Source organism: Lathamus discolor, chromosome 5, assembly GCF_037157495.1.
Source record: "Lathamus discolor isolate bLatDis1 chromosome 5, bLatDis1.hap1, whole genome shotgun sequence".
In the NCBI taxonomy this organism is placed as follows: domain Eukaryota; kingdom Metazoa; phylum Chordata; class Aves; order Psittaciformes; family Psittacidae; genus Lathamus; species Lathamus discolor.
The window spans coordinates 62,993,529-63,018,210 of NC_088888.1; the positions used below are offsets into that span (position 1 = coordinate 62,993,529).

The 24,682-nt window shown below is 40.3% G+C and overlaps 1 protein-coding gene across 1 annotated transcript in view; it reads left to right on the top strand.

Moving 5' to 3' along the window:
- The window catches only part of LAMA4 (laminin subunit alpha 4), a 103,562-nt gene extending 82,402 nt beyond the window's left edge, over window positions 1-21,160 (top strand). Inside the window, exons 26-38 of the mRNA XM_065681047.1 lie at window positions 1,741-1,876; window positions 2,932-3,069; window positions 4,744-4,877; window positions 6,190-6,354; window positions 7,002-7,155; window positions 7,886-8,079; window positions 9,546-9,735; window positions 10,939-11,094; window positions 14,685-14,844; window positions 15,858-15,988; window positions 17,926-18,019; window positions 18,989-19,108; window positions 20,551-21,160. Coding sequence (XP_065537119.1) covers window positions 1,741-1,876; window positions 2,932-3,069; window positions 4,744-4,877; window positions 6,190-6,354; window positions 7,002-7,155; window positions 7,886-8,079; window positions 9,546-9,735; window positions 10,939-11,094; window positions 14,685-14,844; window positions 15,858-15,988; window positions 17,926-18,019; window positions 18,989-19,108; window positions 20,551-20,696 — 1,918 coding nt within the window. The 3' untranslated portion in view covers window positions 20,697-21,160. The remainder of the gene's footprint in view (window positions 1-1,740; window positions 1,877-2,931; window positions 3,070-4,743; window positions 4,878-6,189; window positions 6,355-7,001; window positions 7,156-7,885; window positions 8,080-9,545; window positions 9,736-10,938; window positions 11,095-14,684; window positions 14,845-15,857; window positions 15,989-17,925; window positions 18,020-18,988; window positions 19,109-20,550) is intronic.
- Window positions 21,161-24,682: the final 3,522 nt, after the last annotated feature.

A 24,682-nucleotide genomic window follows, 5' to 3' on the forward strand; every position in this document is an offset into this window, starting at 1 on the left:
TCTCAATAATTCAGTTGTACCAGAAAAAAATCCATGGGCATTGTAAAAATACAATCCATTATAATATTGAAAAATCCATACAGAAATTATTTAAGCAGAGCTACACCTTTGTCTTTGATATTGTACTCAGCTTCAGTCCTCATGACAAGGGCAGACAGCAAGAAAGACGGTCCAGCTGTGGTGACATCACTCTATTTTCAACAGGAGGCCTAACTCAGGATTATATCATCTACTAATGATCTACTACTATCCCTCTACTACTACTACTATCTACTTCTGATATTTACACTTCCTTTCTCTAGACAGACTTACATTTAGTTGACATTGGGGGGCAGCAGCAGGGAGGGAAACTAGCTCTAGTCTTAGAGGATGAGATTCATATTCTTTCAAATATGAAAGCATATTCAACAGCACCTTCCTTTGTCAATTGTGTTTTTTTCCCAAGTAAATGAATGTGGAAGTACCACTGTATGTTATTTTTCTCTCACCTGCATAAAGCAGAAAGGTATGGGTATTCAGGAGTACTAGGCACTTGGAACTATTAGGAAATGAAATCAGAAGCCTCTCTTTGGGTTAAAGCCTATCTTCTATAGTTTCTGTTGCTTCTAGAAAATGTTGTTAATTTAATGGCATTTAACAGAAAGGCATATTTGTGGCATCCAGCCAGTCACATCGTCAATCAGAGTAGAGATCAAACACTGACTGATACCTCACACTTTGATCCAAATCGCAGTGAGGACTGCAGGAGCCTTCCTGTCTTTGCCTTCCTGCTGATTCCACTGAGGGGCAGATTAAGCCCCTACAGCGCTCCTCCTCTCACCTTATTTCAGACATGTACATTTTTGCTATTTCACTTGATGGTCTATTATTGCCAATTTAGAAAAATAAGCATTTCCAGAGCCTGATTCATCCCTTGTGTTTCAATGTCTACCTTACAATGAGACAATTCATAGACAACTAGCATAGAAGCAGATGTTGACACTGTCAGTATCATCTCACGTGAGGTGAGAAGAATCCCACTGTTAAAATACATTCTGTCAAAAGAACGAAAACTGTTTACAGGTTGCCATGTCAAAACTCCAGATTTCACATTCATTCCTGTATATTAGTTCCCAAGTTGAAAAACTTAGAGCGGTGAGGAGAAGCAGCTGCGAGATGCACTGCTGTGCTCTCTACCTCAAATCTGACATAAAAAGGATCCTGGAAGCCTACCCACTACTCTCATTTACAATTACGTAGAAAGCTGCTCATCAGCAAGCAGCATTACTTTTACTTCCCTGACCTCTGTTACTATTGTTTGTTAAGAAATAGAGATCCATTTGCTTTCAAAGGCAAGAATGGAGCTTGCTCGTAAAAGCAAGACAGGAAAACTAAACCAGAACTTTTCTAAAATAATAAAAAAATGAGCTAGAACTCCATTGATTTTCACGGGAAGTGGGTAGAAATACTTTTTAAAAGAATGTATTTTTATTTCAGCAGCTATTTTTATCTAAGTTACTCTATATGGATTTCCTCTCTGAACTCTCATATATTTCTCATTATTACAACTGGTGCATTTTGACTTTTCAAAACTCATAATGTGGTTAAATAGTTGTTTTAACCAAAGATGCAGGAACTGGGCACTAGTGAGGCAAATGACTGAGGGTCTTCTAAGTCTTATAGAACACCTTGGTGATAAAAGTCTGTTCAGAAAGGCAAGGGCTATCTAACTGCAGCTTGTTTGGCACTGTTTTCCAACAGCATCAGCTCACATCTGGCAGGAAGTATCGGCTTTAAAGGCTGCATGAAAGGCTTCCAGTTCCAAAAGAAGGATTTCAACTTGCTAGAAGAACCAGGAACCCTGGGAATCAGCTATGGGTGCCCAGAGGATTCACTGGTAAGTATAACATCATGTGTGAGATAACAACAAAATTTTGACAGTGGACTCACAGCTGAGCTTGAGTTTTACTCCAAAATAGAAAGTCTTCAACCAAGGAACTGACAAGGCATTCACTGACTGCGGGGGGGTGTCTGTTAAGTCTGGTGACATACTACCCAATTTTCACCCCAAATTACAGCATGAGGTGTTTGACTTGATATTCTTATCTTATGTGAGAATGCAGCTGAATCCGAAACAAATTGTGTGCTGTATTCTGAAAGGAAATATTCCAATGTAATTGATTTTTTTCTCAAAGAAACAAGGAGAATTGTCTTCACATGCATCCTAATACAGATGTATGAAATGAAAAAGACAGCAAGATATTCACCCTTCAAATGAGTTCTCCCTTTAAGTCAGGCCAGCTCTTCCTTTGTGATACACAAACCAACTGTACCAGCATTAACACTGAGAAAACTGCCATTTCACTTCTGACCCCTTCCATCATTCACGATTTGTCCATTACAATGCAAAGCTGGCAAATCTAAACAGTGTTTGTGTTCTTTATCTTACGGCTATGTCTATCCAAAGCCATGTGGAGATGAAGGACCCCACCACTTGCAGAACTCTTCACACAACCTCACCTTCTGTCAAGGAGGAAGCTAACTGCAATTTACCCCACCTCAGACCCAGTTTAACCCTGATACTCAGAGGATTATAGATCACCATGTCCAAAACCCTTCCACTCTGCCCAAGCACTCAGTGCAGCACACAAACTAATATACCACATGTTGAGATGGTGGCTCAGCGCCACACAGCTCAGACATGGACTTGAGCCCCCTGTGCTTCTAGTCTTCATGCTCACTAACATCAGCAGGCTTAGGATGAGGCCAAGAATCCCAGGAAACTGTATGAATCAGGTTAAGAAACACAGGAAAAATTGAGGAATAGAACTGAACTGGCAGCATCTTAAAAAAAAAAAAAAAAAAAACAAAAAACAAGAAATAGCCTCATTCTTTTTATGACTTTAATGTTTTCTGAGTTTTATTTGTAATTTTGTTTTATGTAATATGCAGATGTCCCGCAAAGCATATTTCAATGGAGAGAGCTTCATTTCATCAAGCCAAAAAGTTTCCCTCTTTAGTGAATTTGAAGGAGGCTTTAATTTCCGGACATTGCAGCCCAACGGGCTGCTGTTTTACTATTCTGAAGGAGTGAGTATATATTTCTTTTCGATTAGTTTTCTTTTATCCTTGCATTGTTTCCCAGGAGAATACTAAAGGAATAATATAATTTCTCGCTTCATGGTTTCATAACAGAGAAGGCAATCCTCAATGTAGAAGCATCCACTGATGACCTCATTTTCACAGCTCGCATTTGATCTACTGATGAAAACTAGCAATGCTTAGACATTATTCTGATGTTGTGAAGAGAATTTGATCATATGCCTAGAATTAGTATGTACTCGTGCTCAATAAGGTCAGAATAAGGCAGAAATGCACAGTGGATCTTGCCGTGCTAGGCAGCACTGCAAACCCTATTTGGACCTGTAGGTGCTACCAGTGTACAAATGACATTAAGAGCCTAACATTTTCCATCCAGGGACAAACCCCTAGAAGCAAAGAGAAAGTTTGTTTGAATTAGTGGGATGGTATTTTGAGCGTTGGTGACTTGACAGAAATCAGTCAGAAAGCCGCCTGTATTCCCAGACGGTGCTTAGACTGGGAAAAGCTGTGCTTAAGAATGTCTCTTTGCAGCTATGGGAAGCCAGACTGGTCTAAATGCCCCCTTGAGAGGTGTGATGTGGGCAGAAATACAGACTTGCACTCCCAAAGTGGTGTGTGAGCCAGAGTGATTCCAAGATCCTGCAGACCCAGACTGACATCTGTAGCAAGCATGAGCTCCGATGACAGAACATTTGCAACCAAGCCCAAATGTCTGTTCTGCCACACTTGCAGATGATCAGCAGTGCAGCAGGGAAGGCCATATGACACTAATAACCACTCCTCAACTTTTACATTTTACAGTCTTGAGTATTAGTTTAAATTGAGATCAGTAACCATATCCACATCACATGCATAAATGAAGCCTTCTGATTTTAACTCAAAAGCTCTAATCCTATGAGGTGCCAAGTGCCCTGCTTAACAAATGGAGGTTCAGCTATTTACCACTTGACAGAATGAGACATGATGATTCCTACCAGTGCAGAGAGGCAGTGCTCGCTTTAATGGAACACAGTATTCCTGCTATGACGTAGGATGGTTCAAACTTAAACAGGGGAAGTTTAGATTGGATATAAGGAAGAAATTCTTTCCTGTCAGGGTGGTGAGGCACTGGAATGGGTTGCCCAGGGAGGTTGTGAATGCTCCATCCCTGGCAGTGTTCAAGGCCAGGTTGGACAGAGCCTTGGGGTGAGAGGGTTTAGTGTGAGGTGTCCCTGCCCATGGCAGGGGGGTTGGAACTAGATGATCTTGAGGTCCTTTCCAACCCTAACTATTCTATGATTCTACGATCCTGGAAAGGAAAAAATGTATTTATCTTCTGCCAGTGGGAAACTTGCAGTAACAGCTGCTCTGTACAGTACCAGGGGTACTAGAAACACAAATGAAATGTAAACACCATACATCCATGCTAGATGGAAGGAGCTCATATGACAGTTACATGAGAAAATCAGCAGGAGAATTCCCAGAATTCAGGATTAAAAAAAATAGTAAGAATATAAATTTTAATGACATTATCTCCTATTTTGCTTCTCAGTGTACCTTTCTCCAAATAAAGCACATATACGGAAAACAGCAGGAAGGAAAATAAATACAACAGGAAAATGCAAAGAACTGTTAATTTTTCTGTTACACTTGCTCATGAAGATGGTTTTGTTTGTATTTCAGTCAGATGTATTATCCATCTCTATGGACAGAGGTGCTGTGGTTTTAAATGCAAGTGGAATAAAAATTCAATCACCAGATCGAAATTACAATGATGGAAAAACCCACTTCATCGTTACTTCTGTCACCCCAGAAAGGTAAAGCTGGCCAGCATCTTTTGTTCCCTATCTTTAGAATATAAATATTGCTTGTAAAGCACACTATCATTCAATATTCACTTTCAAAGTGTTGTTTATGTGGGGTGTTTTGAAGTAGTATGTTTCACTGATCAATCCAATTAAAAAAATACAAAGTCAAAAATCTATATGATTGAAAACTGGCCAGCTTGGCCTGAGCACAAGATGCTGGGAATTTTTAGTAACACTAAAATCATATTTTCCTCTAAAAGCTTAGTCCTTTTTTGTCCTCAGGTATGAAAGCAGTTTAATATAATTTCAGACTAGCATGAGATTAATTTTTCATCAGGATTGATTGCTCTATCTGTTAAAGCAATTCCAAATTGACCCTGAAGTAATTGAGACATCTTCACAAAAAGCATTCATTTGGGATATATACAGTGGAACATGTTTGAAATATTTTTAGCACTGACAGACACAAATGTAAGACTAAACACAGTAGTAGGGAATAAGTGTTCATATATGCTTCTTAAAAAACTTGAAAGCATTGTTTTGTTGGTACATTATACATAAAATTTTCTTAGAGGATCAAATAATCAAAGCATCTTTCTTCAAGAATCTTGTCTGTGCAGATACAACCTGGTGTTACTCAGATTTCTAATGGAAATAGAGGTTTGTACCTACAACTTCTGACACCCAAGAAACATAGTTTGAAAAGCTGAAGGTGCAAAAAGGTGCTTTGGAATAGCCATGGGGACTGTCATGTTTCCCTGAGTGCTGAATTCTGAACTTGCCAGACAAAATCGATGTCTGCTGCTTTAGTTATACTAGGTTTCTTGTTAAAGCCATACAGTCCTTCCTGACTTCTGCAGCAATCAATGTGTTGCAAAATGAGATAAGGTAAAAAAAATAAAATTTGTAAGTTCAAACATCAACATACTGTGATGAAAGAGAAGGAAAAATGGCTACAGGTATAAAGAAGGATTAGCATATGCTTAGATCTTGTATTACCCAAGTGGTGGCTTCATCCACTTATTACCTATCCCTTAGTTTATCTGTCTTCAATGAGTGGACTGTATTTTTTTGGACTTCACAACTAAACCCACGCTGTTATGAAATCCATGGGCCTCTGTACTCAACTCTGGACTCACTGGGTTATTGCACTGCTACTTGTTGCACACCTGGAAGCAAGATCTTCTTATGACTTTGAGCACTACCATTCAGTAATACATATGCTGAACAGAGCATTTTTGGGTGCATGTAATATACTGTCTAACCACTAGCACTGACATTTCCAAAACTAGCCTACAAAATGGATGCTTTGCCTTTGCAGATATGAGCTGACTGTGGATGACAAGAAGCAAAGCAAGAAGAACCCACCAAAGGACAGAGCAGGGAAAAGCCCGGACAGCATCAAGAAGTTTTATTTTGGTGGCTCTCCCTTCAGAACACAGCAAGCCAACTTCACTGGCTGCATAAGCAATGCTTATTTCACTAGGTGTGTAGCATCCTGCCCAACACATTACCAGGCAATTGCTGTCTGACAGCTCAAATAGTAGCTCAAGAGAATTTATTTACTGTCACCAGAAAAATCACTGTCTCATTTTGTGGGGCTAGAAAGTATGTGTGAATGAGTTTCTTACCTTATTTGCCACAGAATCTGCTGGCACAGGCCTGCTAAGTTAAGGTACTGTTACAGTGGGAATAATTTTATGTAAATCAGCTTTCAGTCCTGTACCTGCTAATACTGCTGGTGTAATGTATAATTTGCATAGCTCTAATTTACATTTATATTATGTAGCTTTCAGCTCTGCCTTTGAAACAGAATTATATTAAGGCATCTCAAAGAAGCGTGTGAAGTTAGGAGTCTGGTCATGTGAAATCTTAAAAAGATTTTAAAGTGAATTTGATGCTGCAGGTTGAGACTCCCTGTTTATGCAAGCATGGATCAACAGGCAGAGGGAGGATAAGCTGCCCGCATTACCCAAACACTGGCTGATAAATCTGTACTATTATCCATGACACAAGAATGAAAAAAGCCCATCCAAACATATCTTCAACTATAAATGTAAAATTCTGTGATTTTTCTAAAGACAATTCCAATATTCGATGATTCATTCTTGTCATCTCCTCTTTGAAACATAGGTTGGATCGAGAAGTTGAGGTGGAAGATTTCCAGCAGTACCCTGAGAAAGTTCAGACTTCTTTATATGGATGCCCTGTTGAATCTCCTCCAGTTGCTCTTCTGCATAAGAAAGGAAAAAACTCATCGAAAGCCAAAGGAAACCGTAATAAAAAGGTTTGCTACAAATTGCCCCAGTACCACCCTCAAGTTTTCCAAAGTTGACATATACTGTGCCATGACTGGGAATTCTCCAAATTATGGATCCAAAATGAAGACTATTTCAGATATGTGAAGGAAAGGATCCTGCTCCTTTATATATTCCACCACTGCAAATGACTGCCCTGACCCCACCTATCTGGCCTGCACTTCCGTAATTCTCTTGCTAGAGCTGTAAAACAAATTTTATGACAGAGTACTGTGGAAACAAGCCTTCTTGATTTCTTTTATATCCTAAGGCAATAAGCTTGCTTCTGTTCTCAGCTACTTCTGTGTAGCTCTCTCTATTGGGTACAATTAGCATGCATTAATATAAATGTAAAAAAAAAAAAAAAAAAAAAAAAAAACCCAAACCTTTCAGCATGCATAGCTTTTAGTCCAAGCATGTCCCTATGCCTACAGTATAGCTGATATCGTCAAAAGCTGAGAGAAAAAGATTAAATTAGGAAAACTGCAAAATAATTGAATTATAGTTGTTAGCTACATATAATACAAGTATTCTGTTTTTCTTTTTTTCTGCCCTAAATCAGCATCTGTAGCAGATCTGTTCAGGGAAAAATTGTCTTGGAACCATTCCTGGTATTTTTGTAAAGGAAAAATATGGCACCAGCTTAGACATAAGTTATAGTTATTTTATTATATCCAATCTTTGTTAAAATTTCTGGTTAATGGTTCTCTTTCTACAAAGGTGGGAAGAGATAAAGACAAGATTCAACAGCCTTCAACTGGCCTCAAAAAACTGTATCAAGAAGTGAATATGCAAAGAGACCCCCAGTGCCACTTGCCCATGAATCCCAAGGCAACTGAACATGCATATCAGTATGGAGGAACTGCAAACAGCCGGCAAGAATTTGATCATATACCAAAGGATTTCAGTCAAAGGTGAAGAGACCTTTCTGCTATTACCCTGGCTTTTTTCTTTGTATCTTGGGCTAAGTTTTGCATAGAGCATGTTGTTAGAATATATTAAAAAATATCTCAGTTGAGTAAGAGCAATAAATAGAATGTGCTTCCAGTTACATCCCTCTTGTGGAGTCTCCATCTGCATTGTATATTAACAAAATGTGTCTCCTTGCCTATTTACATGAAGACTCTGAAGATGTTAGCTCTTTATGAGCAATGCGCCATCAGTCTCTTGACAGAAGAAGCAATGGCATTAGAGCAGAGCTGGAAAAGAACAGAACAGTCACCAAGAAATGAAGCAGCTACATGTTGATTAGGCCTTGTCAACTGTTTAATGGTTAGGATTCTACATGGGGCAGCAGGATATAAAGCTATGAAAACCATGGCCAATTCAAGCCATAATGGAAATTCAGGTAATTAATAGAGTCCAGGTATCGTGGACATTGAATTCTCAGGTCCCACAGAATATGCTGTGTGGTATGTTAACCAACAAAGGATTTTGGTTTACTACTTTCCATGAAAGACTATAAATTCAACAGCACAGCACTTCCTGGAAACTTACCAGACCACTAACTTATAAAAGAAGAGTGCTATTTCCTGATTTAAATAAAAAAAAAGCATTATGTTTGTTTTAATTTAATAGTGTTTTACTTAGGGCGGTCCTCATGGTGCCCACATGAAGAAGGAAAACCCAAACCCTAGTATGTCTCTTCATCCCTACTAGTTATACTTGTTTTACGACTGTTACTACAGCTTCATCATTGTAATGAGCATTTAAAAAAAACCAATGACTTGTAATGTTTTAAAACAACTGATATTGGCAAGAGCCTAAGTATGTTTGGAATGTACACACACACATACACGTAGATCCTCCAGGCAACATAAAGAATGGAAGCTAGGTTCATCAGCTGACATGAGAAGCAGGAGTAATTAGTGCTGACACTGTCCTGCGACACTACAGCTATGCAATTTTTTAGACCAAAAGTAATAATACCAACCACTGAAGAAATCATTGCTGTTGACAGTGTCAAACCAAGTTGATAAAACTTGCCATGTTGTCTTGGAATTCACAAGTAACTACAGGGAAGGAGAAGCTTAGCAGTGAGCATGGAATAACATCATTTTTGAACTGTAAGGCCTCCATGCCATCACAGTTAAAAAGTCCCCCTGTTGCTGTTCAACAGGAATGGAAATATAGTGTATATAGTGTCAGTTATTGGTGGTCTGTATTGATTTTTTTTTTATGCCAGAGATTTTAATTTCTGAAAACAAGCTCCTTGTGAGGCAGCTTCTCCTCCAACTTTGACTTCTACTTCAAAACCAGTATGGTTCTATAAAGGAAATGCATATTCATTTAGATGAGAGCAAAATCTAAGTATTTCACTGGCTGTAGTTTAAGTTAATTATATCTGCTCTAATTTTTATACTGTGTTTTTATGTGACAGAGCTCAGTTCTCTATCAGTCTGAAAACTCACTCTTCTCATGGAATGATTTTCTATGTCTCGGATCAAAAAGAGACCAACTTCATGGCGCTTTTCGTTGCTCATGGCCGACTCGTTTTTATGTTTAATGCTGGTCATCAGAAGATAAGGATTAAGAGCCAAGAGAAATACAATGATGGCCTTTGGCACAATGTAAGTAAAAGAAAGTAGCCATTATGATGGCACATGCTACCAAGGCTGCAGTAAAGACACAACTGATGTGACAGCTCAGGGAGTTTTCATTCACATGTTCATAACCACACCCATATGTTGAGAAATTTCTGCCAATATTTTTAAATCTTCTATGCAGAATTTTATCAAGTCATTAACTAGGGACAGGAAAGTGACTCTATTATAAAAATCCAGCAATTCCCAACACTAACAGTTGACCAGAAGTGACAGAAATAAGCAGAGCTGTGAGGCAAGTAAGAGTTAACTAGGAAAGGATTTTGTTCAGCAAATTTGTATGAAGTGCCTAAGCAAGGAGCACAGCGGTCTTAGGCTCCCTCTGAAGTCTATGAAAACAAAAAGTGAATTTTAGGGGTCAAGGTGAATTTTCCTCTGTATAGAATCATAGAATCAAAGTTAGGGTTGGAAAGGACCTTGGTCATCTAGTTCTAGGTCAGGACCTAGGTCATCTAGGAAAGGACCTTAAGGTCATCTAGTTCTAACCCCCCTGCCATGGGCAAGGACACCTCACACTAAACCATACCACCCAGGGCTTTATCCAACATGGCCTTGAACACTGCCAGGGGTGGAGCATTCACAACTTCCCTGGGCAACCCATTCCAGTGCCTCACCACCCTAACAGAAAAGAACTTCTTCCTTATATCCAACCTAAACTTCCCCTGTTTAAGTTTTAACCCGTTACCCCTTTTCCTGTCACTACAGTCCCTAGGGAAGAGTCCATCCCCAGCATCCCTATAAGTACTTCTTTCTCCTCACTGACTACAGAGGAAGTCTACAGTCACTAAACTGCTAACTTGGACACTTAAGGCTGGATGGAACCAGAAAATAAAACTGGCGAAGACCATGAAAATGCTAACAGCAATAGTACTGTAGCAATGAATCATATAGGCTAATATAAGATGAACAGATCTCAGTTACCTCGTGCCACCTTGATTAAATATGTCTTGTACACTAAAATGCAAGAAAGACAGCAGTGTTACTATCTAGCCCTTACACAAATGTGAAGAGAGGGATATCCAGCAAAGAATACTGGCAATTAATAAAACAGGCATGTAGCTTATCACTTACAAGCTTTTCTTCTCAAACTTCTTATCTTCTTTCACTATACCGGAGTGTTCCCTCAACAGATGAAAGTAATCTTTCAAACTTTTTTTCTTTCTTTTCTAGGTGATATTTATTAGAGGAAAAAATATTGGTCGTTTGATAATTGATGGTCTCCGAGTACTGGAAGAATCTTTCATGGATAATGCTGATACCTGGCAAGTCACTGAACCACTCTATATTGGGGGTGTAGCTCCTGGAAAAGCTGTAAAAAATATCCAGGTAAAGCGCACACCCATTCCATCATCCCATACCTCTATGTACAGATGCAAAACTGACTGTAAAGATGAGTTCCAGCAAAAGCATATTATGATCTGAATTTTCAACAAGAAGCTCAGGTTCAAGTGGATAGCAAATCTCACGCAAGGCTGGGCTGGCAGTTGCTGGGCTAGACTTCCATAGACTTGCAGCAGCAAATGGAAAGCAGGTGGAACAGAGTAATCCTAGTGACATTCAAGCTTAGATGATACAGGCAAAGTTAGGTAAGATCAGTTTCACCCTGAAGTCTGAGATACAGATGAGTTTTGTAGAGATTTTAGTGTTGCCTTAGTATCTCTGTTTAAGACAGTACCTAGAAGTCAGGATTCCACCCTACACCTTGGTACTGAAGTATATGGAAAGGAGTGTTAAAGCAAAAATGAACACAACCAAGTCTCCTCCAAGGTAATCTTTAGTGTTATGAACCTAACAAGACAGATAACACTACTCAGAAAATGCAGACACCTGTCAAGCCTTGAGGGTATAAGATATGTCTAACACTGCCTTGCCCTACTTGGGCTTTTTTCTTATGGTTCAGTAAGAGAAATACAAGCTGGAGGTACCTTAAAATCATCAGAGAGACATGAGAGGCTATAAAAAATATTGGTCCTGCTTCTCTTCTCTGAAAACTGCTTTTTAATTCAAAACTGACACACCAGACAGTCATAGAATCATAGAATAGTTAGGGTCGGAAAGGACCTCAAGATCATCTAGTTCCAACCCCCCTGCCATGGGCAGGGACACCTCACACTAAACCATCCCACACAAGGCTTCATCCAACCTGGCCTTGAACACCACCAGGGATGGAGCACTCACAACTCCCCTGGGCAACCCATTCCAGTGTCTCACCACCCTAACAGGAAAGAATTTCCTCCTTATATCCAATGTAAACTTCCCCTGTTTAAGTTTTAACCCGTTACCCCTTGTCCTGTCACTACAGTCCCTGACAAAGAGTCCCTCCCCAGCATTCCTATAGGCCCCCTTCAGATACTGGAAGGCTGCTATGAGGTCTCCACGCAGCCTTCTCTTCTCCAGGCTGAACAGCCCCAACTTCCTCAGCCTATCTTCATACGGGAGGTGCTCCAGTCCCCTGATCATCCTCGTGGCCCTCCTCTGGACTTGTTCCAGCAGTTCCATGTCCTTTTTTTGTTGAGGACACCACAACTGCACACAATACTCCAGGTGAGGTCTCACAAGAGCAGAGTAGAGGGGCAGGATCACCTCCTTTGACCTGTTGGTCACGCTCCTTTTGATGCAGCCCAGGGTACGGTTGGCTTTCTGGGCTGTGATGGCACACTGCTGGCCCATGTTCATTTTCTCATCGACCAACACCCCCAAGTCCTTCTCCGCAGGGCTCCTCTGAATCTCTTCTCTGCCCAACCTGTAGCTGTGCCTGGGATTGCTCTAACCCAGGTGTAGGACCTTGCACTTGTCATGGCTGAACTTCATAAGGTTGGCATTAGCCCACCTTACAAGCGTGTCAAGGTCCCTCTGGATGGCGCTCCTTCCCTCCAGCGTATAGACCGAACCACACAGCTTGGTGTCATCGGCAAACTTGCTGAGGGTGCACTCAATCCCACTGTCCATGTCAGCAACGAAGATGTTAAACAAGACCGGTCCCAACACCAATCCCTGAGGGACACCACTTGTTACTGGTCTCCAGCCGGACATCGAGCCATTGACCACAACTCTTTGTGTGCAGCCATCCAGCCAGTTCTTTATCCACCGAGTGGTCCATCCATCAAATTGATATCTCTCCAATTTAAAGAGAAGGATGTGGTGTGGGACAGTGTCAAACGCTTTGCACAAGTCCAGGTAGATGACATCAACTGCTCTACCCTTGCCCATCAGTTCTGTAGCCCCATCATAGAAGGCCACCAAATTGGTCAGGCAGGATTTCCCCTTAGTGAAGCCATGTTGGCTGTCACCAAGCACCTTGTTGTTATTCATGTGCCTTAGCATGCCTTCCAGGAGAATCTGCTCCAAGATTTTTCCAGGCACAGAGGTGAGACTGACTGGTCGGTAATTCCCCGGGTCTTCCATTTTCCCCTTCTTGAAAATGGGGGTTATATTTCCCTTTTTCCAGTCATTGGGAACTTCACCTGACTGCCATGATTTTTCAAATATGATGGCCAGTGGCTTAGCACATCCATTCACCAGCTCCTTCAGGACCTGCGGATGGATTTCATCAGGTCCCACGGACTTGTACATGTTCAGATTCTTAAGACGGTCTCAGACCAGATCCTCTCCTACAGTGGGCCCAAGCTCTTCATTCTCACAGTCCCTGCATCTACCTTCTAAGACCTGGGTGGTGCAGTCAGAGCCTTTGCCAGTGAAGACCGAGGCGAAGAAGTCATTCAGAACCTCAGCCTTCTCCAAATCCTGTGTAGCCAGTTCTCCTGAAAGCTTCCTCAGGGGGCCTATGTTGTCCCTACTCTGTTTTTTGTTTGCTATGTACCTGTAGAATCCCTTCCTGTTATCCTTAACATCCATGGCTAGGTTTAATTTTAACTGGGCGTTAGCCTTCCTAACCTGGTCCCTAGCTTCCCGGACAACATCCCTGTACTCTACCCAGGCCGCCTGTCCTTGCTTCCATTTTTTATAAGCCTCTTTTTTCCTTTGAATTTTCCTCAGCAGCTCCTTATCCATCCAAGGAGGTCTCCTGGCCCTCCTGCTGCACTTCCTTCTAGTTGGGATGCAGCACTCCTGAGCTTGTAGTAGGTGATCCTTGAATATAAACCAACAGTCTTGGGCCCCCCTGCCCTCCAGGGCTATATCCCATGGAACCTTACTAAGCAGGCTCCTGAAGAGGCCAAAGTCTGCAAAGTGAGCTTGCTGCACGCTCTTCTCACTCTCCTGGGGATCTCAAATTCAACCATCTCGTGATCGCTGCATCCAAGGCTTCCCTGTAGTACCACATTCTCAACAAGCCCTTCCCTGTTGGTGAGCACAAGGTCAAGCATGGCACCTCTCCTTGTCGGCTCCTCTATTACTTGCAGAAGGAAGTTGTCTTCCACACAATCGAGGAACCTCCTGGATTGCTTGTGCCATGCAGTTCCATCATTCCAACAGATGTCAGGGTGGTTGAAATCCCCCATGAGAACAAGGGCCTGCGAGCGTGAGGCTGTTCCTATCTGTCTGTAGAGTGCTTCATCCACAGGTTCTCCTTGATCAGGCGGCCTGTAACAGATTCCCACAGTAATGTCTCCCATGGCTGTTTTCCCTTTAACCCTGACCCACAAACTCTCTATAAACTGCTCACCTGCCCCCAGACAGAGTTCCATACTCTCCAGCCTATCCCTAACATAAAGGGGGACTCCCCCTCCCTGCCTGCCGGGCCTGTCTTTTCTAAAGAGCCTGTAACCTTCCATTCCAACACTCCAGTCATAGAAGCCATCCCACCATGTTTCTGCGATGCCTATTATATCATACCCCCGTAGATGTGCACACATTATAGCTTATAAACAAGTACAAATAAGGCGAGAAGAGTTTCTTTCCTTCCACAAGCAGTTTACCTACTAATCATGCCTTTTTTATTTTTTTTCCCCCTTCAGATTAACTCTGTCTACAGTTTTAGTGGTTGTCTCAGCAATTTACAGCTCAATGGAAGATCAATCACTTCAGCTTCGCAGACATTTAGTGTCACACCTTGCTTTGAAGGCCCATCAGAAGCAGGAACATACTTTTCATCAGAAGGAGGATATGTAGTCCTTGGTAAAACACTACTAATCAAATGTATCCCATAATAAGACTGTAGTAATCACTATGCTTCAGAATGTGCTTCACTAAAGGGTGTGGTAATTCCTGAGGCTGTGAGCTGTAAGGATTATTGGATACAGATCATTATTGTGGTGAGCAGCTGATTTTGGCAGGTCACAATGTCACCATGAAACTTAACATGGTGTTACATAAATATATATGTATGCATTTCAAATAATTAGAGTAATTTCACAAGGGAACAGATTATAATATGGTAACAATTATCATAGACATGTAGAAGTCAAGCTAAGACCAAGCCCACCAGCAAATGGTCATCCCTTTCATTTTTTAATTAATAACATACAATTAAGAAATCCTAAGAAAAGACTTTCTGCGTGCCTTGATAATGAACAGCATGACAGAACTCATCTTTTCTGTCATTTAAGCCTGCTGTTTTCCAGGAGGTGTTTTATGAGGGGTTTTTTGTCACACAGCCTCTGATCAGAACAGGAAAGGAAATTGCACAACACTAAGAATTATTATACAATGTTTCTAATTTGCTCCCTGGCCTAAAACCAGATTGAAAAGGGGAGGTTTTTCCTTTTACTGAATCAAAGCTCAAGTGAACTCCCACTCACTGTGTAACGACTGCTGAGGATCTAGCAAATTGCACAGTAAGAAACTGCCAAAAGAACCAGATAATTTACTTTCTGCTGTCCATTTCCCATTTCTTCGATAAGAAATATTTTTAAACAAAACACTTTTTCTTTTTTTTTTTAATAGTCAGCCATATAAAGAAACCTTTATTAGTATGCCAAGCAAACAATCAAAACAAAAGTTGAAGTGGGTCACTGACAGCACACCATGCTATCTCTTCAAGTATGTGTACTGGCACATGTTTCAATAGCTTGAAAGACAGGATAAATAAGTTCCACCCAGGGCTACGAATATCTATTTTGACTTTGAACAAATGTCCCATTTCATCACTAACTCACTACAAAATGAACGTTATTCTTTTTACTTCACAGATGAATCCTTCAGTTTAGGCCTGAAATTTGAAGTTGTTTTTGAAATACGTCCCCGAAGCAGCTCAGGAATTTTACTGCATGGTCACAGTGTGAATGGAGAGTACCTGAATATGCACATGAGAAATGGACAGGTATAATGAAGGTCGCATTTCTTCCACTGCTCTGACTGGCTCCTCTCCTACCTGTTTGGGCTCTGCTATATGCAGCTTTTGTCTTACAAGTTTCCCATTAATTGATTCTTATTTCTCTCTTCAATACATTAACTGCTTAGATTAAGCAACCCAGATATTTATTCTAAAATGCAAAAAAATAACACCCAAGACAAAATCAGATCATTTTACTGATACCACACATAAATATTTAATGAGCAGTTGAAAAGAAGCAAGAGCACTGACTCTTTGCTGCTGCTCTTTCATCCACACATTAAAAATAACAGTTACAAGAAGGTAACTGCTGATGAATTTTTATATCTTTTTTCTCAAAAGAGAAGTCTGAGCTGCTCTCAGTGTCTTCTTCCTCTAACACGTATGTGTGTGATAGCGACAGTGATCGAAAGGGAGAACTCTGATTGTCTGTTGGTCTGGTTTGTTGATCTGTCATTCAGAAAATCTATTTCTCTATATTCACTGTAGAGAGAACAACAGGTGCTCCAGTCAGGCACTTAATTTTTGACAGCTGATTAGGTAAGATAAACCCCATTTTACAGCTGCAGCTAGTCCCTGGTGAACTAATAAAGGACTTCTTAAAGCATGTTGCAATACTTTAAAGTCATACTTAAAGGCTGCACCTGTATACAACTGGTCCAGCCTAATACTTATTATGTAAAGATCTGATGGAAGGTTTGCATGTCCAGAAACTTGTCCGGTCTACCAACTGTATCATTGGTCTAACCAAAGATACTGCCTTACTGCTTCAAACCTCACTTCCTGTATAACACATATGCAATTCGTAAATAAAATTCACCCTGGAAAAGCAGTTCTTCCCTGCTGTCAATGCGACAGGTAGACCAGTTACCTTCTTAATAAGCATTTGTGGTTTTTACCATTAACTATGTGTTCTCTTTGAATGTACTACCGAAGACCTATTCTGTGAAAACGTATTTGCTGGGCAAATTAAATCAGCACCTTTAATTCATCTTTTAAATGTATACATCTCTATCAGTACAGCTTGTCTGAGTGATTTATTAAGGAGCTACTTTCTCTCATGAATCTGTATTTGCCACTTTAACAGCTCCTATATATTTTGTCCAAGTGTGAATAAAAGAGAACATGAGGATCATTTCATTTTTGTTTGCTCATGCCCTTGTGGGGAAAAAAAAAATAAAAAAAATTCTTAGCTACTTCTATATTGAAACAGAGATCCTCTAAAATTAACATCTTTAGTCAGCAAGGTGTCAACATTATCAGAGACAACTTAGACATTTGAATAGCCTGAGTGGCTGGACTCTGGTGTTCTCCAGCAATCAGCGGTGGGAAGCTTGTGTGCTGCAACAGGGACATAAACACGTACAAAATTCAGAATTAGGTTTGTTTTCCAGCTCTGCCAGAGAGTTCTGGTAAATCTGACCAAGTAACTTAAAGTCATTCTTAACTTCTCTTCATTCTTAACTTCTCTATCTATTCCTTTCTCACATCTCGTCTGCTTGTTTACTCTTGAGGTTTTCATGACTGTTTTCCTTATTAAGTGGTTAGCAAGATACCAAAACATCATCTGATGCTTCTAAACACTAATTTACGACACAGGAAATTATACAGTAGCAGTACTAGAAAATTTTAGTGAAAATAGCTGTTATCTTTTAATTTTGATTTGAACTCTTCCTTGAGTTCAAATCAGAAATCTTGCAGAACTATTGAATGGGAGGAGGAAAGGGGGAACACAAAAACTTGCAACTCAAACCTGTGAATTAGAAATTCTTTATTTTAAAGAATTTCAGGAAATCATGCTTTTCTTTCACTTACATACCAGGCATGTTTTGAGTGGGAAATACAGCATTATTACAACAGAAGGGAAAAAAAAAAAAAAAAAAGGGAGAACAAGAGGCAGTGACAACTATGTTATCTTCCCCCAGGTTACTGTGAAACTGAATAATGGAATCAGGGATTTTTCAACTTCAGTGACACTGAAACAAAGTCTCTGTGATGGCAGATGGCACCGAGTTGCAGGTCAGTAAAACATGATCATCCCCTAAGTAAGGGTGACAGAGCTCAGTTCTCCCTCCCTAGATATCCATCTACATGGGCCAGTGCACTGGGAATAGGGTCATATTTTCAGTTCTTCCTTTCACCTATCAAGACACAGGTCTGTGTGACAGACATAGTCATATTTATCCCTCAGATACAAGAACTGTAGAGCTTCCTGGGAGGACTAGCACAAGTTCCTTCAAAGAACAAGCAAAGATGGAAGCTCCTTGTTAAAGAACAAAAGACAGCATAGCTGAAATTCCTAAATCGTATACTGGATTATATTCTTCTTTCCCAGTTAGAGATTAAATAAATTGGTAGAATGTAGTAGGCACAGGTATATGCTGCACTAAAAGGTCAAATAACAAGACAGATCTGGAGAGCCTCTGCTTCACAGAGAGAGATGTCTACAGTCAGGATTTTGCCTCTGTACCAATCAGCCATCCTTCTTTCCCAAGTCTGAAAGTCAAAAAGTACTTCTAAACCTCAGATACTTCGAAATTCCTTATGTTCCTGTATGCTGACTTGGGATGTCTCCAAGTGTCACACCCACAAGACATCCGAGTATGCACCCTTTTCCTATGCATTCTGGTTTCCTTCTGAAGGAAACCAAGGCACACAAGAAAGGAGGAAACCTCAATGCATTTTAGTACGCACTCTATTGGGAGTGATTTGGCAGTTTTCTAAGCCACATGCCATTGTAGGCTCATACACTGCAGCCTAGACACACCTGGCAGCAATCCAGAGCCACACTCAACAGCATCCTTGCTCCCACTCTGTATCTTCCATTGGCCCTGCTCTATGCCAGAATCTGCCCACGTTGTCACTGATGGCTCACACCCAGTTTGGAAAACACTAAATCGGACTACTCAGATCAAACTCCTGTTTGTCACAGAGAACTCACATGCTATTTCTTACAACTGTCTTGACCCCTGCTCCTTCTCCTTTCAGTTATTAGAGATGCTAATGTGGTGCAGCTGGATGTAGACTCTGAAGTCAACCATGTAGTAGGGCCACTAAATCCAAAGGCAATTGACCACAGGGAGCCCGTGTTCATTGGAGGCGTACCAGGTAAGTTTTTGGCAGCTTTCTGGTATGTTGCTCTCAAATTTCAACAGTTTCCAGAGAAAGCATAGAGACTTTGTTTTCATTTCAAAAAAGAGGACAACATATTTCATGTGAACAGCCTGGTAAAACTCAAAGGCTCCAGACCTGATCAGACACATTCTGCCTCAAGTTCTCAAATGAAAAAAAGTGCCCCTTCATTGAAATTAAAACAGTCACAGATGTTGCAGAGTCAGGCAGGGACTCTGTAGAAAAGTCAGCCGCATAGAAAAAAGTGGGATTTTTCTATTTTACTTTCCTGTATGTGCTTACTGGTATTTTTAAGAAGTGATTTATTTATTTATGAGATTGGAAATTCACTGTCACAGTAACTGGAGTCTCAAGGGTGTTTTGCTGGTAGGCTTATTTCCTCTTCTTCAAGCAACAGCATCTTTGAACACAAGACAAAACATGAAATTTCTTTTTCTGACTAGTGATTTCTATAGCACAGATGTCTGCTAATTTGAATTTGTGACTCACAGACCATCTGTGTAGCGTGGGCCAAGATTACTACATTTACTTCCCTTATTCAACAGACAGAGCTACTCTGTTGGGGTTCATATACAAACTGTAATCAACACTACGTGACTCAATTTTTAAGTTATCTGTACATTTCTCATTGAAAATATGCAGCATTATTTCTCTGTGCCTTGCATGTCAATCATGAAGAGCTCTAACTACAAAATTTATTATATTGCCTATCCTGGATTAGTGACTTGAGTGTGCGATGTTCTCATCCAACCCACACTACCAGGAGGAAAAATGAGCCTAAAGGGGATAATAGAATCTATGCGCAGATGCCTGTGCACATTTTAAATCCAAACTGGATTTTTTTTTAGGACAGAACTCTTCCCAGAGAGCTATTATAAAGTGGTAATTACAAATGCTGTTCTGCATCGTAATGGAGCCTTCTATTTCTACATTAATTACAGAATATTAAAGTAATGCCATACATTGGCTCTATAATGCCATTATCACCCTGGCACAGAAGAATCTTAAAGAACTTCATGACAACAAAAAAAGATATAATACTAATTAATACCATGGCAATATAGTAAACTAATTGCAAACTAGCAAATCAGACACAGATGACAATATAGGTATTGGTAAAAGAAATTACAATGTGGCTAGGATTCATCTATTCTGTTACTTAAAAGAAGATGCAGATGTCAAAAAATGCAAGCTTGGGCCTCTACTATGTAGTATGAGGAGTTTTACATAAATGTAAGTAACTCCCCATACTTATCCTAATGGTCTGTAGGACACAAGCCGTAGGCCAGACATTTTAAAAGACCCATAGAAGATTCAGCAGAGCTGCAGTTAGTAGTAAATTGGAAAGATTCTGCCATCAAACTGATTATTTTGGTCGTCACAAGCTCTAATTTTTTTTGTTAATCTGCTTTTTCCAGAGTCTCTGCTGACACCCAGCCTGACTACACGCAACTCCTTCATTGGCTGTATTCGTAACTTCATGATTGATGAAAAACCAGTGAGTTTCAGTAAAGCAGCTTTGGTTAGTGGTGCTGTAAGCATCAATACCTGTCCAGCAGCCTGACAGTGCACTGCATCAATCCTGTAAAGTTTCTTAGACCACAGAAAGGGGAAAAAAAAAAAAACCAACAACCAAAAAAAAAAACAAAAAAACACCAAAAAAACTATGTTCATCAAGAGAAGAATGAAACTATCAAGAATCCATCTACAGAAAGCAGTATGTTTAAGGGTCACTTCTAATGTTTATGTGCAAACAAAAATCACTGAATAAAGGGCTGTTGCTTCTGCACTTCTCTTACTATACCACAAGAGTGAGCTTTACCATTTCTTATAGTGTATGTGTGGCCAGTCTGTTATATGAAAATGTGGGATTATAAAAGAAATTAAAATTATATTAAATACATTACTTTCAAGATAGATCCTCTACATTATTTCATTCTATACCTTAGGTCACCTTTTGTTTTGCAGAAAAATATCTGCTAATGCGCATTAAAGAATAAAGCTAGATAATAGACTTCATATCACAAATAGCTGTGTTCAAAGATTTGTTTCTTTTTTTAAATTTTCCATCCAACTCATTTATATATTCCTCAACTACAATGGGAGGCAGACAGCATACCAGTTATGTAACCTTACAAGCAATGAAAATAAAAATTCATTCTGCTTTTAGACTTCATGGATACATTCTAGCACAATGTGAAGATTGAATGTATGTCTTAAGACAGACACTTTATATAACTGCTTATTTACCCAGGTAATTTTAGAGCAATACTTGCCTTACATAGGAAGGGAGAGACAAAATTCAAAATGTCAAGTTTTTCCTCTAAATTTTTAAATGCACTTACATATTAGCACAGCATTAAATCTACTAATACAACACAAGTAGGGCTTCAGTTTACAGCAGTAATCCTCAAACTAGGAACATATTTTTATGGATTGTATCCCAGAAGATATGCTGCTGCAGAAAAACTGGGGGTGAAACAGGAAGACGTAAACAGAAGGCACAGGGCTGCAACTCTAAGCCATGTTAAAACCATAGAAGGTAAACAGAAGTTAATACCAGGCTTTAGCTCACAGTAGGCTTGAACATCAAATAGACACACGTTACTTGCAAAATTTAATCTCTTCAGTGATAACCTACATCAAAGCCATTTAGGTTTCATTTCTTTAAAAAATAAACTACTGTTGACAGAAAGTTTTGTGATTGCTGGGCAAATTGTTGTTGGAACCAACTCACAGCATGACTAGCAGCAAAGCAGTAAAGTATAAAAGGTAAAGATAAAGGACAACACCCTACAGACTAGAAATTAATAGGAGCTCATCTGGAAAACACAAAAGTGGCAATTGGAATCCAAAGATCATGAATCTATGGCAGCTGGAGGAATCACCGGAGTAAGACACATCTGTATACACTAGTCAGTAGCCTCCCTACTACTCTCTGAGTAGGAAAAGGGTTTTGACAGACTGAAATGGTCTTGGCTTACTCCAGACAAAGAACTGCAAGCTCTGGACACACTGGCACAGGAACTTTCCAGCAGCTCGGACCCCGTCACTGCCTCTCCACTAGTCTCTAGAGTCCAGGGTTGAGTGGTAAGTGGACAAGAGAAGATAGCGTGGCTCCAGCAGCCACTGCCTTTTCTTCCATCAGCCTTTTCATGTCTGCCCATGCTTTCAGCCCCATGTCTGTTCTAATGGCCTTCTCCTGGACACGTCTCCCATTCTGTTCCCTGCAACTCTCAGGCAGTATGCTCCCAGGCCTGATTCCCTTCCCAACCCTGTAGGGAGGGCCCCTACTTCTGGGAGTGGTATACAGACCCCTCTTTTTGTCACTCCATAGCCCACTGTTTAGAAAAAAAGCAGTACGAGCATCCCTCTGCAGTGTCTCTGAACCAAGCACATCATGGATTCCCCAAATTCAGTTGCCTTCAAATGCCATATTTGTCTCAGATTCCAAAATCATTATGCCTGCTCAGCTCCTTCCTACTCCCAGCTACTGCCCAGACTCTGAACAGGAAACATTTGGGGCTTTTGGTTTGGGAATTTTTTTATTATTGGGGTGGAGGGGGAATGTCCTCAGATCAGTGAGCTGGGTTTCCAGCGTGTACCAAAGACCATGCATGGCGCCAGGGCTGCACAGCTGGGAGCAGGGGTAAAAAAGGAAGTCTCTCTCTTGCCAGTGGTGAGAGTTGTTGGATTGGCCTACTCAATCTCATGACACCACAACCTGAGCTAAACTTCCTCAGGCCCCAGTCTCAGAGAGAAAAGAACAGCAGATTCCCTGCTTAGACAGGTTCGTTACAAGCATTACTGAAATTCCTTTCAAGGTTGCCTGCAGGTGCTAAACAGAGACTGCCAGGAATAGCATATGCCTGTGCCCCTTAAGAGCATCACAGTTTAGTGAATGCTGGTATTAAGTGGAGCATTGTATGTTAACTGGCACACACACACTCTGAATGCTTTTCTGTCTTACACCTACTTCAAACTAAAGCATATTTTCTGATACCCACACCCGAGCTCTGTGAATAAACAGTGGTTTTGTTAGCCATATTTGCTGCAATGAGATTTGGCTTTGTTCAGTGGATGTACATTTAAGAATTACTCTTCTGATGAATCAGTCCTTTGCATATTTTATACACGGAAAACTAAATATACAGTAAAATAGTATGTGCATTAAAACCACACTAAAATTCATAAACTGCTACCATAAACTGCTACCATTCAATTCACTTCTCTTTACTATATCACTAGCTAATCAACCACAGCAGTATTTGTGGAGGATATAACTTCCTTCTAGGCCTTAGAGATGCAGGGTTTCCCTCTGCAGAAGAGGATTTCCAAAGAAAAATATTAGAAACCAGAGCATACTTGCAGACTCAGGAGACAGCAGAGAACAAAGCAAATTTCCCTTCCCCCAACATCCACACAGACCTTGAAATTACCATTCCATCTGCACTAAAAAAGTCTGTATGCGACATTACATTACACACATCTCTGCATTCATTTCAAAGCCCCTGGTGTTTAAGAGAAGGCAACTGCCTAAGCAGAAATCTTCCCAGAATTCAATTTGTATTCTGTATCTAGCTTAAAAATGGTAGCTCCAAAGTACAAAACCCTTCATCTACACAAATTTGGGAAAAAACCTTCTAGTTCTGAGGTATGCTGTCAATAATATTCATGTTGAAAAATGCAAATGGACAGTCTATCTCAATTTTACAGAAAGCCTACAAAAAAACTGAGCACTGACCCTAAGGAAATTATAACTTTTCTCTGCCACCTTTAAGGTTTTAGTAAATGTTGCTATAGCCATTATTTAAATCAGGGCTACAACTACACTATTGTATCATGGAATAGTCTGAAATTTGACATTTGCATGGCTATATAAGAAAGAATCCAGTTTCCAGTTTAAATATTCAGCAAACTGTTTCAAAATAGAGCATCAAATTAGGATCTCTGGCCTCTCTACCTCTTGTTTCTGAAGATCTGTAGAGATGCCCTATATTAAAGGTTATAACCCTTCCTTCTCCTCATGGACCAAGAGTATGGACAACAGCCTTAAAAGGAAAATATAAGATGAAGGGTCACAGGCCTCACAGAAATTCCCCAAAACCAACCATCCTAAGCCAGAAAAAAAAAAACAAAACTCAACCAAAACAACCCACCTTCATAAGGAACTCCTCATCAGGGACTGCAGTGACAGGACAGGGGGTAATGGTTTTAAACTTAAACAGGGGAAGTTCAGGTTAGATATAAGGAAGAAGTTCTTTACTGTGAGGGTGATGAGACACTGGAATAGGTTGCCTAAAGAAGTGGTAAATGTTCCACCCCTGTCAGTGTTCAAAACCAGGTTGCACAGAGAGCCTTGGGTGTCATGGTCTAATGGGAGGCATCCCTGCCCATGGCAGGGGGGTTAGAACTAGATGATATTAAGATCCTTTCCAAACCTAACCATTCTATAAATTAACTAAACCCTGATACAAATCAAGGAATCTCAGTAGTTCAAATCTCAGTGTAGTCTCCCTACAGCAGCATGTGGCCTAAATAGTAAAATGA